A 16883-nucleotide genomic window follows, 5' to 3' on the forward strand; every position below is an offset into this window, starting at 1 on the left:
CTTTTTTTTCTGTCTGTGTTCACCCCCAAATCTTGAAACTTTTCTTTGAGGTTTCCTTCTAATAATGGTCTCATATTTCCATGTCTTATGTCTAAGACATCATTTCTTGGGCTTGAGAATTTTTTTAAAAATTATTAGTATATTTTGTTTTTATTATTTAAAACAATTTTAAAAGTTAAATATATTTGAATCATATTCTCATCCTCTAGATCCTCTTCCCTCCCTTCTTACCCAATTTTAAGATCTTTCTAAAAAACAAACCAATACAACAAATCCCTCCAAACCCAAGAAAACAATATAATCATTCCCCCAAAGGAAGATAAAATTAAACAAAACAAAGCAACAAACTGTAACCAAATATTTTTATCTGATTTTGAGAAAATACATTAAGGTGTCCCTGATTAATATACTGATTAATACCAGGTATAGAAAAAAGTACAATAATGAGAGCAATATGCTAAATGCATAAAAAAGCCTGTTAAAAGTCAAGACAGGACAGAAAACCACTATAGACAATGAAATAAAAATAGGGTCTAGGGACTTAAGTGATGTAATTATCTAATGACAGGCTGTAGAAAGAACATGTGAAAGACTGGAACAGGGCTGCCTGAGGTAAAATACTTGAATATTATTAATTATTGATCTATGATCATTGACTACATATTTAGAATCACACAGTCACAGCATTCCTTTGGACAAAATGAGAAAATCCTGGAATATCCATGGGAATCAGATGTGACTTTAGTCTACACTGTATTTTCCAGGACCATATGGGCAATACAATGAGTGCATAATCGGTTCTCCTAAACTTATTTCCCAAATTCAACTACTTTTATAAACTCCCTGTAATTTGTGTATTGAAAGTTATGTTGTGAGATCTCTAAACAGAAGCATCCACAATGAGATAAAATTCTGTAGCAACATCCAATGTTAATATTAATATTTTCTAGAGAAATTATATAAAAATCTGAAGAGTTACCATCACAGGAATGAGAGAATTTGCTTTTTGCAAACTACTCTTTGTAATGCTCCCTTCACGTCTCTGTTTCTCAGGCTGTAGATGAAGGGGTTCAGCATGGGAGTCACCACTGTGTACATCAAAGACATGACAGTCCCCTTCGCAGTAGAGTTATTAGCTGAAGGACATAAATAGAGACCAATGATTGGCCCATAAAATAGTGACACTACAGACAGGTGGGAGCCACAGGTAGAAAAGGCTTTACGGATACCTTGAGAAGAAGGGACCTTGAAGATGAAGGAAACAACTTTTGCATAGGAAACAATGATGAGAAGGAAAGGGAGTACAACTATAGGGCCTCCCAAGATAAATATTGCCAATTCATTGTCATGAGTGTTAGAACAAGCCAGTTTCAGCAGAGTAGACACATCACAGAAATAGTGGGGTATCATGTTGTCCTCACAGAATGACAGTCTAGCCATGAGCAGGGTGTGCAGCATGGCATGAAGTGTGGTCAGCACCCAGGACAGCAACACCAGACTCACACAGAGCTTAACACTCATGATAATGGTGTAATGAAGGATGAAGCAGATGGCCACATAGCGGTCATAGGCCATGACTACAAGAAGGAAACTCTCCATGACTCCAAAAAACACAAAAAAGTACATTTGTGTCAGGCAACCTGCATATGTGATGGATGGGTCCTGGCTCTGCATGTTCTGCAGCAATTTGGGCATTGTGACAGAGGAGAAGCAGAGGTCAGAGAAGGACAAGTTGCTGAGAAATAAATACATGGGTGTGTGGAGATGGGAGTCCAGTAGAATGAGGATGATGATGATGAGGTTTCCCAGGACAGTGGTGAGGTACATGGCCAGGAACAGGGCATAGAACAGGTGCTGGTGCTCTGCGGGGATGGGCAGGCCCAGGAGGAGGAACTGGGCGATGACAGTTTGGTTCCTTCTAGTCATCTGTTTACTCCAATGCCTTTTCAGAAAAAAAATAATAGTGGCACTTAACATTCCAAATGAAGGTGAAAATATTTCAAATTCATTGGATAATGAACAGAACATGTAACATATTTACATACTCTACAAAACATTATCACAATAAGTATACTGTTCAGATTAACATGTCTATATTAATATTTATTAAGGACTTATTAAATCTGTTCAACATATTTCACCAACTAGTCTTTTTATAAAAAGTTTTTTTTATTTGATTTGCATTAAATCTACTTGTTTCTCTTGAGCTTATTTGGTTAGTCATCCTAGACAAATTTGATTGCCTCATGCTTCATCATTCTCTCACAGTGTGATGGCTCTAAAGATGTTTTCCATTATCTATCTATCTATCTATCTATCTATCTATCTATCTATCTATTTATCATCTGTCTGACTGTCTTCCAGTCTCTCTGTCCATCTGTTTATCTATCTCTCCAAGAAAAATTTTATATACACTAAAGTTATATTGCCACTTAAAATTCAGCTATAGTTGTTTTTCCTAACTACAGAATATACATGCCATCATTAACTAATTACCTTCCTTTGGGTGTATCAAGGATGTTGTGTCACAATAGATTCACAAAGAAACTGATGACCCTATTCTTGTAGGGCCTTCCTTTTCTGTCTCTAATGTTAGTAAAAGTAATTAAGAATAAAAAAGGATATATTTTATTGCATCCACTTATTTCTTTCACTTTAATCTAGGGCATTGTAATTCTCTTCTTCATTGTATTTCTACCCCATGCATTCCTCACCATGAGACCATATTCCTAGAACAAGGTGCATCTCTAGCAATATCATATTAGATTCTTAATTCATACCCCCATTTCCTGCCTCAGTGCCCTCCTTTAATATTCTTCATTTACACCTTTGCAATCTAAGATAGCAATCTGATTTTCTCTTTTCTAATAAATGTTTCAAGGAATTATCATTGCTTTTAAGATAAAGGAACATTCTTTTTGAATGCACAAGTGATACATTATTGCTAGACCTGTGCATATCCTTTAGGCCACATAAGGGCTCACAGTGACTCTTGCATTCCACTTCTCTGTGGATAACAACTGAAGCCATAATTTCCAGTCTCCATTCTTCAACTTTTTTCCTTGTAACTGTTAACTTCTTCCCTCAGATTGTGCTTTATCTGACTTATTTCTACTTATTCTTCATGTATAGTAGCTATGCTTGCTTAGAAAAATCTTTGCCTACCTGCTTGGTAAGATCTACTTCCATGCTCACATAGCATTCTGAACTCAACCTTCAGCTCCCTGGTGCTCCTGATCACTGGTTTAGAGCAGACTTCCCACCAGAATTCAAATTACATGCAAGAAAAATCATGTCTGCTTTAATCTTGTAACAGGGCTAACATTTGGCATGGCACCTGGATTTTTTTAAATTTTATTTTAACACTTGGCATGGTACCTGGATATTTTTTTTTATCTTATTTTACAACACTAGGTACCTGGATATTACCAAAGTTTCCTCAATATTTCTTGGCTATAATGCCTACTTAGGTATGTAAAAGTGAAATTCTTCACCTTTAAAAATAGAAAATTCCCATTAAAATGAGAATACATACACTTACTTAAACTTTGCAGAATGCAAACTAACTAGCTTAACCACTCAAAACCTTGACACAATGTGATCAAGTTCAGAAAGGTAATTTGGTATTTACTAAACACTGAGGGTATGAGAGTATGACTGTTTTCAGCAATTCTGATGACTCAGAGTGCTACAGAGGATATCTCTAATATTGATGTAGGAAAATCAATATGATTGTCATTTTATAAATTATTGAAGATAAAAAAGAAGCACAAGGTATGTACAGACATGCAAAATTTATCATGAGTTCTCCCTCACATAAACATTATATCAAGTGATGGATCTTTCCTTAGTCACTGATAACAAGTTTTGACAAGTGCCAGTTCTTAATGCTGTTAGGAAGATATTCTCAAAATTATTAATGTTGAAGTCAGTAGACCTAGCAAATCACCCTTCACAACATGACAAGCCTCATGGAGCAAGTTGAAGGATATACAAGAGAATGTGCTGTCTTCTGAAGAAAAATTCTCTCTCCAGACTGCTCTGGACTCAAGCCAGCAGTCTCTACTCTTCCTAGAGACTCTTGAGGCTGGCTTTGTAGATATTAGACCTCCAGTTGCCCATATTGTCTAAGCTGTAAGCTGTATCCTCAAAATAAATGGCTCTTTCTGTTCTGTTTTCCTGTTTTCTTCTAGACAGTCTTGACTAATGAACACCCCAGCATGCTATAAGATGGCAAAGAAAGTCGGGCGGAGGTGGCACATGCCTTTAATCCCAGCACTCGGGAGGCAGAGGCAGGTGGATCTCTGTGAGTTTGAGGCCAGACTGGTCTCCAAAGCGAGTTCCAGGAAAGGCACAGAGCTACACAGAGAAACTCCGTCTCGGAAAAAAAAAGATGGCAAAGAAAGCAAGGTGGGTGCATTAAAGGCATGTGAGGTTAGGTATGTAGCTCAATTCTATAATATTTGGGTAGCATGCCCAACATGCCACAAAACCTCACTGAAGAGACTTCACTCTGTTGATGGGTATTTAATGTAGCTGCATTCATTGATGTACACTTTAGAATCAAGTTTCAGTATTATGGAGGGATGACACATGTAGGGAACACCATAACCCAGTTCCCCAAATTCTACTTCCCCCATGAAGGATAGGCTAGGTGTGTCTGTAATCCCAGTGCTCTTATGGAAGATAAGAGCTGGAGATAAGAGAATCTCTGAAAGATTGCAGGCCAGCTAGCCTGGCCTATGCCATGGCAAACAATAAAACATTGTGTATTGTGAAATTTGAGCTCATGGATGCCAGATACCCTCTGACCTCTATATGCACAGATACAGCAAGAGACAGACAAATAGAGACAGAAACATACACAGAGACAGAGACAGAGAGGGAGAGAGAGAGATTTAAAGACAGAAGAACTATAAAACTGATCCCTGTGTAGTAGTGCAGACCTATGTCACAGCACTTTGGAGTTTGAGGCTAGAGACCACCATGAGTTTGAGTCCATCCTGGAACAGAGTCAGTCTTTCCTCACAAAAATCCAAAGTAAACTACAGAACTGAAATAAATTTCCCAGACCTGTTATTATTTTGAAATGATATGATTTGGGAGACAAGATGAAGAAAAAAAGTAATTACAAAGACCCTCATATATAATAAGATGTTTGCTAATGTTGATCACAAAGCAAATACTCCACTATTTAACAATAATGTGAGTCAGAGAACCGGCAAAGATGAATATTATCACATCCAAAAAAAAAAAAAAAAACTATCCTGAGAATATGTGATCAGGAAGAAAAATAAAATACTCTCAAGTTGGAAGGCCAGCAAGGAAACAGCCCAGTCTGCTGATAATTACCTGGATGGCCAAGGGTGACTCCTAAATCATGATAAAAGATCCCACACTTCTTATTCACTACGGTACAGGAAGTCACCAGGTCTGCAGTCCTCTCCAGTGTCTACACCACATTTCACACACCTCCCCTGCTATGCACCCCTACATAAGAGGCTCTGTGTCCCAGAGGAGTCCAGGAGCTGCAGCAACTCATTAAAGGCAATCATTATCCAGAACCTCTAAATGACCAGTTCTCTCACAGACCTACTGAAGTGACTGATAATAGCCAGTGACACATGTGACTACTTTTTAGAGGGTGATAGAGAGGGAAGGAAACTCAAGGAGAGTTTGAAGAGTTGCTAAAAGTAACCAGAAAGTACATGTTCAAGGACATAACATAATATTTCTTAGAACATATTTTTTTTGTAAGTGGATATTAAAGACACACCATTTCCCTTTCTTTAAAAAACAACTAATCAATTAATTTTTTTTACACCCCAGACACAGTTTCCCGTCCCTCTTCTCTGTCCAGTACCTCTCTTTGCTCTCCCATCCACTCCTTCCCCATTTCTATTCAGAAAAGGGCAGTCCTCCCATGTATAAAACAAAAACAAAAACAAAACAAACAACAACAACAACAACAACAACAACAACAAAAAACATGGTCTATCAAGTTGCAGTAAGACTATAAACCTCCCTTTGTATTAAGGCTGGGCAAGGCAAGCCAGTTTGAGGAATAGGGTCCCAAAATCCAGTAAAAGAGTTAGAGACAGCCTCTGCTCATATTTTTAGGTTTCCCACTGTAAGACCAAGTTATACAGCTGTCACATATATGCAGAGAAGACACCATTTTCAAAGGTTACAATTTGACATTCTGTGAATACATTGTAACCCTCTGTAAACATGTAAATATACAGAGAAGACATCATTTTCGAAGTTTGCAATTTGGCACTCTGTGGATACACTGTACCCACCTGTAAAGCCTTTTGAGGAATGAGTGTGTTACTGGCTTAGATCAGACTTCTATGACCCTGCTTTCTATACCTGTTAATATATGTTAAGGATAGGAATGTGTGAAAATTACACAATCACACACAATATTTAATTGCTAAGAAAAAAATGAAACACACATTCTCATTCTTTAAGGTGACTTTTGACTCCTTAGCTTAGAGAAAAAATCTTAATGTCACCCATCACCACTGTCTTCTGAGCTACTCTCTCTGTAATATTCCAGCCTAATAATAAAGTCCATGCCTCTGTTATTTTGAAGCAATAGCTTAGATCCATAATTCTGTTTTTGACTAATCCTTTATTGTATATAGCAAACATCAGTTGAATGTAATTAGTGATGCTGTGCTATAACGCAAGTTTTCCTTGTTCTCCCACTGTTCCTGTCCAGCTGGGACCTCCCTCTCCCCTAAGCTCTCTTTCCCCTGACCTTTGCCATCCATTACCCCTCCCACCCCCAGTTTGCTCATGTAGATCTCATCCATTTCTCTGTTGTTGGGTGGTCCTTGTGTCTTTCTTAGGTTCCTCTTTACTAGGTTGCCTCCCTGGAGTTGTGAGTTGCAGTCTGATTATCCTTTGCTTTATATCTAGTATCCACTTATGAGTGAGTACATACCATGTTTGTCTTTCTGAGTCTGGGTTACCTCACTCAGGATGATCTTTTCTAGTTCCATTCATTTGCCTGCAAACCTCATGATGTCATTGTTTTTCTCTGCTGAGTAGTATTCCATCATGTATATGTTCCACATTTATTTATCCATTCTTCAGTTTTCATTTTTGGGAATCTGCATCTCCATTATTCTTACGTTATTTGGCCCAATATAGGTCATATTAACATTTACTTTGGGATATGAAATATTACTATTTCTTAGAGAATGCCCCAGAAAATGACACGGTATTACTTGTTTTACTCTTGCATAGCAACCACGTTTTCTCTTGGTTATAAGCACCAACAACCCCAGGCACAATGGTATCTATATTCCAGCTATCTAGACCCTTTGGGGGGATTGAATGACCATTTCACAGGGGTAACCTAAGACCACTGGAAAACTCAGATACATACATTAGAATTCATAATAGTAGCAAAAATACAGTTCTGAAGTAGTGATGATAATATTTTCATGGTTGGGTTCACCACAGCTTGAGGAACTGTATTAAAGTCTGGTAGCATTAGGAAGGTTGAGAATCTCTGCTCTATTCTCTGTATACTGGTTTATTTAAGAACCCAAAGTGACTGGGATTTGCTTTACCTTCTAATCTAGTAAAACTTTTTGTTATATCCCATGATGGAACTATAGAAATATAGGAATTGAGACTATACTGTTATTTATTGTAATAATTATGCTATACTGTAATAATTATAGTAACTGAGAATATGTAACTGAGAACTCTATTCACTACTATGAAATCTATTCATTTTGTTTTGTAACCCATCAAGTTTCATTAGTACACTCCATGTAACTATAGGTTTGGAGCTATCTGTTGGAGCCTGGTGGCTCCAACCTTTGCTTTATTTTCAAGGATTTCATGAGCTTCTAGACATAACTGGGAATAGTCAACAAAGAGGCAACCATCAGAATAGGAGAAAACATTATATGATAAGATTTGCTATACATATTATATAAGGAACTCTTAGAACTCCATGAAATCCATTAACTGTCCAGAAGCTTTTTAGTTTGATGTAATCCAATTTGCATTTTTTGATATTGTTTTTGTGCTCTTTTGTTTGTTTTTCTGTCTGTGTTCACCCTCAGATCTTGAAGCTTTTTCTTGATATTTCCTTCTAATAATGGTCTCATATTTCCATGTCCTATGTTTAAGACATCAATTTCTTGGGCTTCAGAATTTTCTAAAATAATTATTATGATATTTTATTTTTATTATTTAAAACAATCTTACAAGTTAAATATATTTGAATCATATTCTCACCCTCCAGATCCTCTTCCCCTCCCTTCTCACCCAATTTTATGATCTTTTTAAAAAACAAACCAATACAACAACAAATCCCTCCAAAACCAAGAAAACAAAATAAAATCATGCCCCCAAAGGAAGATAAAAGTAAACAAAACAAAGCAACAAAGTGTAACCAAATATTTTTATCTGATTTTGAGAAAATACATTAAGGTGTCCCTGGCTACTGATTAATACCAGGTATAGAAAAAAGTACAATAATGAGAGCAATATACTAAAGACTTCCAAATCCTTTTAAGAGTCAAAACAAGTTAGAAAACAAATATAGACAATGAAATAAAGATAGGGTCTAGGGAATTAAGTTGTGTAATTATCTAATGACAGGCTGTAGAAAGAACTTGTGAAAGACTGGAAAAGGGCTGGTTGTGGTAAAATACTTGAATATTATTAGGTATTGATCTGAGATCATAGAGTATACATTTTATAAAAACACACTCACAGCAGACATTTGGACAAAATGAGAAAATCCTGGTATAACCATGGGAATCAGATATGACTTTCTGTCTACACTGAAATTTCCAGGGCACATGGGCAAGACAGCGAGTGCATATTTGGATCTCCTAAACTTATTTCCCACATTCAACTACTTTTATAAACTCCCTGTAATCTGTGTAGTGAAAGTTATGTTGTGAGATCTCTAAACAGAAGCATCCACAGTGAGATAACATTCTGTAGCAACATCCAATGTTAATATTAATATTTTCTAGAGAAATTATATAAAAATCTGAAGAGTTACCATCATAGGAATGAAGAAATTTGCTTTTTGCAAACTACTCTTTCTACTGCTCCCTTCACATCTCTGTTCCTCAGGCTGTAGATGAAGGGGTTCAGCATGGGAGTAACCACTGTGTACATCAAAGATATAACAGTCTCCTTCACAGTAGAGTTATTAGCAGAAGGGCATAAGTAGAGACCAATGACTGGCCCATAGAATAGTGACACTACAGTCAGGTGGGAGCCACAGGTAGAAAAGGCTTTACGGATACCTTGAGAAGAAGGGACCTTGAAGATGAAGGAGACAACTTTTGCATAGGAAACAATAATGAGAAGGAAAGGGAGTACAACTATCGGGCCTCCCAAGATAAATATTGCCAATTCATTGTCATGAGTGTTAGAACAAGCCAGTTTCAGCAGAGTAGACATATCACAGAAAAAGTGGGGAATCACGTTGTCCTCACAGAAAGATAATCTGGCCATGAGCAGGGTGTGCAGCATGGCATGGAATGTGGTCAGCACCCAGGACAGCAACACCAGACTCACACAGAGCTTAGGACTCATGATGCTGGTGTAATGAAGGGGGAAGCAGATGGCCACATAGCGGTCATAGGCCATGGCCACAAGCAGGAAATTCCCAAGGTCTCCAAAAAACAGAAAGAAGTATATTTGTGCCAGGCAGCCTGCATAGGGGATGGAGGGGACTTGGCTCTGCATGTTCTGCAGCAATTTGGGCATTGTGACAGAGGAGAAGCAGAGGTCAGCGAAGGACAGGTTGCTGAGAAACAAGTACATGGGTGTGTGGAGATGGGAGTCCAGTAGAATGAGGATGATGATGATGAAGTTCCCCAGGACAGTGGTGAGGTACATGGCCAGGAACAAGGCATAGAACAGCTGCTGGTGCTCTGTTGGGATGGGTAGACCCAGGAGGAGGAACTGGGAGATGACAGTTTGGTTCCTTCTAGTCATCTGTTTACTCCAATGCCTTTTCAGAAAAAAAAAATAATAGTGGCACTTAACATTCCAAATGAAGGTGAAAATATTTCAAATTCATTGGATAATGAACAAAAGATGTAACATATTTACATGCTCTACAAAACATTATCACAATAAATATACTGCTCAGATCAACATGTCTATATTAATATTTATTAAGGACTTATTAAATCTGTCTAATATATTTCACCAGCTAGCCTTTTCCTAAACAGTTTTTTATTTGATTTGCATAAAATCTATTTGTATCTCTTGAACTTACCTTGTTAATTATCCTAAACGAATTTGATTGCTTCATGCTTTATCATTCTCTGAGTGTTTTCCATTATCTATCTATCTTACTATCTATCTATCTATCTATCTATCTATCTATCTATCTATCTATCTATCATCTGTCTGTCTGTCTGCTTGACTATATATCTCTCCAAGAAAAAATTTATATACACTAAAATTTATATTGTCACTTAAATTCAGCTGTAGGTGTCTTTCCTAACTATAGGATATATATCCCATCATTAACTATCTTCCACTAGGTGTGTCAAGAGTGTTTGTGTCACAATAGATTCCCAGAGGAACTGATAACCCTACTCATGTAGTGCCTTCCTTTTCTGTCTCTTATATTAGTAACATCAATTCAGAATCAAAAAGGATATATTTTATTGCATCCACTTATTTCTTTCACTTTAATCCTGGGCATTGTAATTATCTTCTTCATTGTATTTCAACCCCCTGCATTCCTCACCATGAGACCATATTCCTAGAACAAGGTGCATCTCTAGCAATATCCTATTAGATTCTTAATTCATACCCCCACTTCCTGCCTCAGTGCCCTCCTTCAACACACTTCATTTACACCTTTGCAATCTAAGATAGCAATCTGATCTTCTCTTTTCTAATAAGTGTTTCAAGGAATTATCATTGCTTTTAAGATAAAGGCACATTCCTTTTGAATGCACAAATAATACTTTATTACTGGACCCGTGTCTACCCTTTAGGAGACATATGGGCTCACAGTGACTCTTGCATTCCACTTCTTTGTGGATAACAATTGAAGCCATAATTTCCAGTCTCTATTTTTCAACTTCTTTCCTTGTAACTGTTAACTTCTTCCCTCGGATCGTGCTTTATCTGACTTATTCCCACTTATTCTTCATGTATAGTAGCTAGTGCTTGCTTGGAAAAATCTTTGCCCACCTTCCAGAAAAGACCTACTGCCATGTTCCATAGCATCCTGATCTTAACCTACAGCCCCCTGGTGCTTCTGCTCACTGGTTTAGAGCAGACTTCCCACCAGAATTCAAATTCCATGTAAGAAAAATCATGTCTGCTTTTATCTTATAACAGGGCCAACACTTGGCATGGTACCTGGATGTTACCAATGTTTCCTGAATATTTCTTGCCTGTAATGCAGGCTGAGGTATGTAAAAGTGAGATTCTTCACCTTTAAAAATAGAAAATTCCCATTAAAATTAGAATACATACATTTAAACTTTGCAGAATGCAAACTCACTAGCTTAACCACTCAAAACCTTGACACAGTGTGATCAAATTCAGAAAGGTAATTTGGTATTTACTAAACACTGAGGGTATGAGGGTATGACTGTTTTCAGCAATTCTGGTGATTCAAAATGCCACAGAGAATGTCACTAATATTGATGTAGGAAGATCAATATGATGATCATTTTATAAATTATTGAAGATACAAAAAGTAGCATAAGGTATGTACAGAGATGCAATATTTATCTTGAGTTCTCTCTTATATATACATAACATCAAGTGATGGATCCTTCCTTAGTCACTGATAACAAGTTTTGACAAGTGCCAGTTCTTAATGCTGTTAGGAAGATATTATTAATGTTGAAGTCAGTAGACCTAGCAAATCACCCTTCACAACATGACAAGCCTTATGGAGCAATTTGAAAGATATACAAGAAAATGTGCTGTCTTCTGAAGAAAATTTCACTCTCCAGACTGCTCTGGACTCAAGCCAGCAGTCTCTACTCTTCCTAGAGACTCTTGAGGCAGGCTTTGTAGATATTAAACCCCCAGTTGCCAATATTGTCTAAGCTGTAAGCTGTATCCTTAAAATAAATGGCTCTTTCTGTTCTGTTTTCCTGTTTTCTTCTAGACAGTCTTGACTAATGAACATCCCAGCATACTTTAAGATGGCAAAGAAAGTCAGGGAGGGCATTAAAGGCATGTGAGGTTAGGTATGTAGCTCAACTCTGTAATACTTTGTGGCCCAACATGCCACAAAACCACATGGAAAAGACTTCACTCTGTTGATGGGTATTTAATGCAGCTGCATTCATTGTTGTGCACTTTAGAATCATGTTTCAGTATTATGGAGGGATGACACATGTAAGGAACACCATAACCCAGTTCCCCAAATTCTACTTCCCCCATGAAGGATAGGCTAGGTTTGTCTGTAGTCCCAGTGATCTAATGGAAGATAAGAGTTGGAGATAAGAGAATCTCTGAAAGATTGCAGGCCAGCTAGCCTGGCTTATGGCATGGCAAACAATAAAATATTGTGTATTGTGAAATGTGAGCTCATGGGTGCCAGATATCTACAAAGACAGAGACAGCAAGAGACAAAGAAGGACAGAGACATACACAGAGACAGAGACAGAGAGGGAGAGAGAGATTTAGAGACAGAAGAACTACAAAACTGATCCCTGTGTAGTAGTGCAGACCTATGTCCCAGCACTTTGGAGTTTGAGGCTAGAGACCATCATGAGTTTGAGTCCAACCTGGAACAGAGTCAGTCTTTCCCCACAAAAATCCAAAGTAGGCTACAGAATTGAAATAAATTTCCCAGACCTGTTATTAGCTTGAAGTGATATAATTTGGTAGAAAAGATGGAGAAAGAGTAATACAAAGACCCTCATAGATAATTTGATGTTTATTAATGTTGATCACAAAACAAATACTCCACTATATAACAATAATGTGAGTCAGAGAGACGACAAAGATGAATATTATCACATCTAAAAAACTATCCTGAGAATATGCAATTTTATTTTTAAAGATAAAATACTCTCAAGTTGGAAGGCCAGTAAGGAAACAGCCCAGTCTGCTGATAATTACCTGGATGGCCAAGGGTGACTCCTAAATCGTGATAAAAGATCCTGCTCTTCTTACTCACTATGGGCACAGGAAGTCATCAGGTCTGCAGTCCTCTCCAGTGTCTACACCACATTTCACACACCTCCCCTGCTACACACCCCTACATAAGAGTCTCTGTGTCCCAGAGGAGTCCAGGAGCTGCAGCAACTCATTAAAGCAATCATTATCCAGAACCTCTAAATGACCAGTTCTCTCAGAATCCTACTGAAGTGACTGATAATAGCTAGTGGTCACATGTGACTACTTTTTAGAGGGTGGTAGAGAGGGAAGGAAACTCAAGGAGAGTTTGAATAGTTGCTAAAAGTAACCAGAAAGTACATGTTCAAGGACATAACATAATATTTCTTAGAACATATTTTTTTGTAAGTGGCTGTTAAAGACACACCGTTTCCCTTTCTTTAAAAAACAACTAATCAATTATTATTTTTTTTACACCCCAGATAGTTTCCAATCCCTTGTCTATGCCCAGTCCCACCCTTTGCTCTCCCATCCACTTCTCCATTTCTATTCAGAAAAGGGCAGGCCTCCCATGGATTAAAAAAAAAGAACATGGCCTATCAAGTTGCAGTAAGACTATAAACCTCCCTTTGTATTAAGGCTGGGCAAGGCAACCCAGTTTGAGGAATAGGGTCCCAAAAGCCAGTAAAAGAGTTAGAGACAGCCCCTGCTCATATTTTTAGGATTCCTACAAGATGAAGATATACAACTGTCACATATATGCAGAGGAGACAAGATTTTCAAAGGTTACAGTTTGGCATTCTGTGGATACATTGGAAGCTTTTTATAAATATGTAAAAATGCAGAAAAGACATTTTTTTCAAAAGTTGCAATTTGGCACTCTGTGGATTCATTGTAACCACCTTTAAACAAGCCCTTTGAGGAATGAGTGTGTTACTGGCATAGATCAGACTTCTATGACCCTACTTTCTATACCTGCTAATATATGTTAAGGATAGGAATGTGTGAAAATTACACAACCCCACACCATGTTTAATTGCTAAGAAAAAAAATGAAACACACATTCCCATTTTTATGTGACTTTTGACTCCTTAGCTTAAAGACAATCTTTTTTTATATATATAATTTAATTAAATTTTACATATCAGCCACAGATTCCCCTGTCCTTCCTCCTCCTGCACCCCCCATCCTCGCCCCAGCCCACCCCCATTCCCATCACCTCCAGGGCAAGGACTCCCTTGGGAATTCAGCTCAGCATGGTAGATTCAGTCCAGGCAGGTCCAGTCCCCTCCTCTCTTCACCCAGGCTGAGCAAAGTGTCCCTGCATAGGCCCCGGTTCCAAACAGCCAGCTCATGCACTAAGGATAGGTCCTGGTTCCACTTCCTGGTGGCCTCCCAAACATTTCAAGCTAATCAACTGTCTCACTTATCCAGAGGGCCTGATCCAGTTGTTGGCTCCTCAGCTATTGGTTCACAGTTCATGTGTTTCCACTAGTTTGGCTATTTGTCCCTGTGCTTTTTCCAGTCATGTTCTTAACAATTCTCATTCATACAATCCCTCCTTTTTCTTGCTGATTGGACTCCTGGAGCTCCACCTGGGGCCTGTCCATGGATCTCTGTATTTGCTTCCATCAGTCATTGGATGAGAGTTCTAGCATGACAGTTAGGGTGTTTGGCAATCTGATCACCAGAGTAGGTCAGTTAAGGCTATCTCTCTACCTTTGCCAGTAGTCTATTGTGGAGGTATCTTTGTGTATTTCTGGGGACCTCTCTAGCACTTTGATTCCTCCTATTCCTATGGGGTCTTCATTTAGGGATCGCACAACAACAGAGAAATGAATGAGATCTACATGAGCAAACTGGACATGAGGGGGTAATGAAGGGCAAGGGTCAAGGGAAAGAGAGCTTAGGGGAGCATGAGATCCCAGCTGGATCAAGAACAGAGAGAGAGTGTGGTGGTATTGTGTTCCCAAAATATTGTGTACCCTAATAAACTTATCTGGGGTTAGGGAACAGAACAGCCACTAGATACAGAGGCTAGAAAATGGTGGTACTCACATCTTTAATCCTAGCATTCCAGAGGCATAAATCCATTTGGATTTCTGTGAGTTCAAGGCCACCTTGGAAATAGCCAGGCATGGAGACACATGACTTTAATCCCAGAAAGTGAGTCTTTAATCCCAGGAAGTGATGACAGAAAGCAGAAAGGTATATAAGGCATGAGGACCAGAATCTAAAAGCATTTGACTGGTTAAACTTTTAGGCTTTTGAGCAGCAGTTCAGCTGAGATAAAATTGGATGAGGACTCAGAGGCTTCCAGTCTGAGGAAACAAAATCAGCTGAGGAATTGGTGAGGTGATGAATCTGTGGCTTGTTCTGCTTCTCTGATCTTCCAGCATTCACCCCAATAACTGTCCTCAGGTTTTATTTTATTAATAAGACTCTTAGAGATTTCTGGTACAAGGGAGAACAAGGAAAAAGAAAAAATCTTAATGTCACCCATCACCACCGTCTTCTGAGCTACTCTCTCTATTTGTTATATTCCAGCCTAATAACAAAGTCTATGTCTCTGTTATTTTGAAGCAATAGCTTAGATCCATGATTCTGTTTTTGACTAATCCTTTATTGTATATAGCAAACATCAGTTGGATGAAATTAATGATGCTGTATTATATAACACCAGTTTTCCTTGTTCTCCCACTCTGTTCCTGATCCAGCTGGGACCTCCCACTCCCCTAAGCTCTCTTTCCCCTGACCTTTGCCTCCATTACCCCTCCCACCCCCAGTTTGCTCAAGTAGATCTCATCCATTTCTCTGTTGTTGGTCGATCCTGTGTCTTTCTTAGTGTCCTCTTTACTAGGTAGCCTCTCTGGAGTTGTGAGTTGCAGTCTGGTTATCCTTTGCTTTATATCTAGTATCCACTTATGAGTGAGTACGTACCATGTTTGTCTTTCTGAGTCTGGGTTACCTCACTCAGCATGATCTTTTCTAGTTCCATCCATTTGCCTGCAAACCTCATGATGTCATTGTTTTTCTCTGCTGAGTAGTACTCCATCATGTATATGTTCCACATTTTTTTATCCATTCTTCAGTTTTCATTTTTGGGAAACTGTATCTCCATTATTCTTATATTATTTGGCCCAATATAGGTCATATTAACATTTACTTTGTGACATGAAAATATTACTATTTCTTAGAGAATGCCCCAGGAAAAGACACAGTATTACTTGTTTTACTTTTGCATAGCAACCATGTTTTCCCTTGGTCATAAGCATCAACAACCTCAAACACAATGGTATCTTTATTCCAGCTGTCTAGACCCTTTGGGGTGATTAAATGACCCTTTCACAGGGGTAAACTAAGACCATTGGAAAACACAGATACATACATCAAGATTCATAATAGTAGCAAAAATACAGTTCTAAAGTAGTGATGAAAATATTTTCATGGTTGGGTTCACCACAGCATGAGGAACTATATTAAAGTGTGGCAACATTAGGAAGGTTGAGAATCACTGCTCTATTCTCTGTATACTGGTAGTTAAGAACCCAAAGTGACTGGAACTTGCTTAACTTCCAATTTAGTATAACTTTGTGTTATTCCATGATGGAACTATAGAAGTATAGGAACTGAGACTATACTATTATTTATAGTAATAATTATGCTAAACTATAATAATTATGGTAACTGAGAATATATAATTGAGAACTCTACTATTCACTACTATGAAGTCTATTGTTACACAGTTTTGTGCATTCATTTATTCAGTTATCACACAATTA

At 38.0% G+C, this 16883-nt stretch overlaps 2 protein-coding genes across 2 annotated transcripts; both read right to left on the reverse strand.

Annotated features, from left to right (window-relative positions):
- Window positions 1-981: 981 nt before the first annotated feature.
- LOC114706347 (olfactory receptor-like protein I9) lies at window positions 982-1926 on the reverse strand. The gene has a single exon (XM_028888724.1). It carries the CDS (start codon window positions 1924-1926, stop codon window positions 982-984), a length of 945 nt encoding a protein of 314 aa, XP_028744557.1.
- Window positions 1927-9045: 7119 nt separating this feature from the next.
- On the reverse strand, window positions 9046-9990 carry LOC114706346 (olfactory receptor-like protein I9). Its single transcript, XM_028888723.1, has one exon. It carries the CDS (start codon window positions 9988-9990, stop codon window positions 9046-9048), a length of 945 nt encoding a protein of 314 aa, XP_028744556.1.
- Window positions 9991-16883: the final 6893 nt, after the last annotated feature.

The sequence above is a fragment of the Peromyscus leucopus genome, chromosome 8b (genome assembly GCF_004664715.2).
Source record: "Peromyscus leucopus breed LL Stock chromosome 8b, UCI_PerLeu_2.1, whole genome shotgun sequence".
Lineage (NCBI taxonomy): Eukaryota > Metazoa > Chordata > Mammalia > Rodentia > Cricetidae > Peromyscus > Peromyscus leucopus.

Excerpts from the sequence above, each read along its gene's own strand:
- LOC114706347 (XM_028888724.1), bottom strand. The coding sequence starts at position 1,926 with ATGACTAGAAGGAACCAAACTGTCATCGCCCAGTTCCTCCTCCTGGGC.
- LOC114706346 (XM_028888723.1), bottom strand. The coding sequence starts at position 9,990 with ATGACTAGAAGGAACCAAACTGTCATCTCCCAGTTCCTCCTCCTGGGT.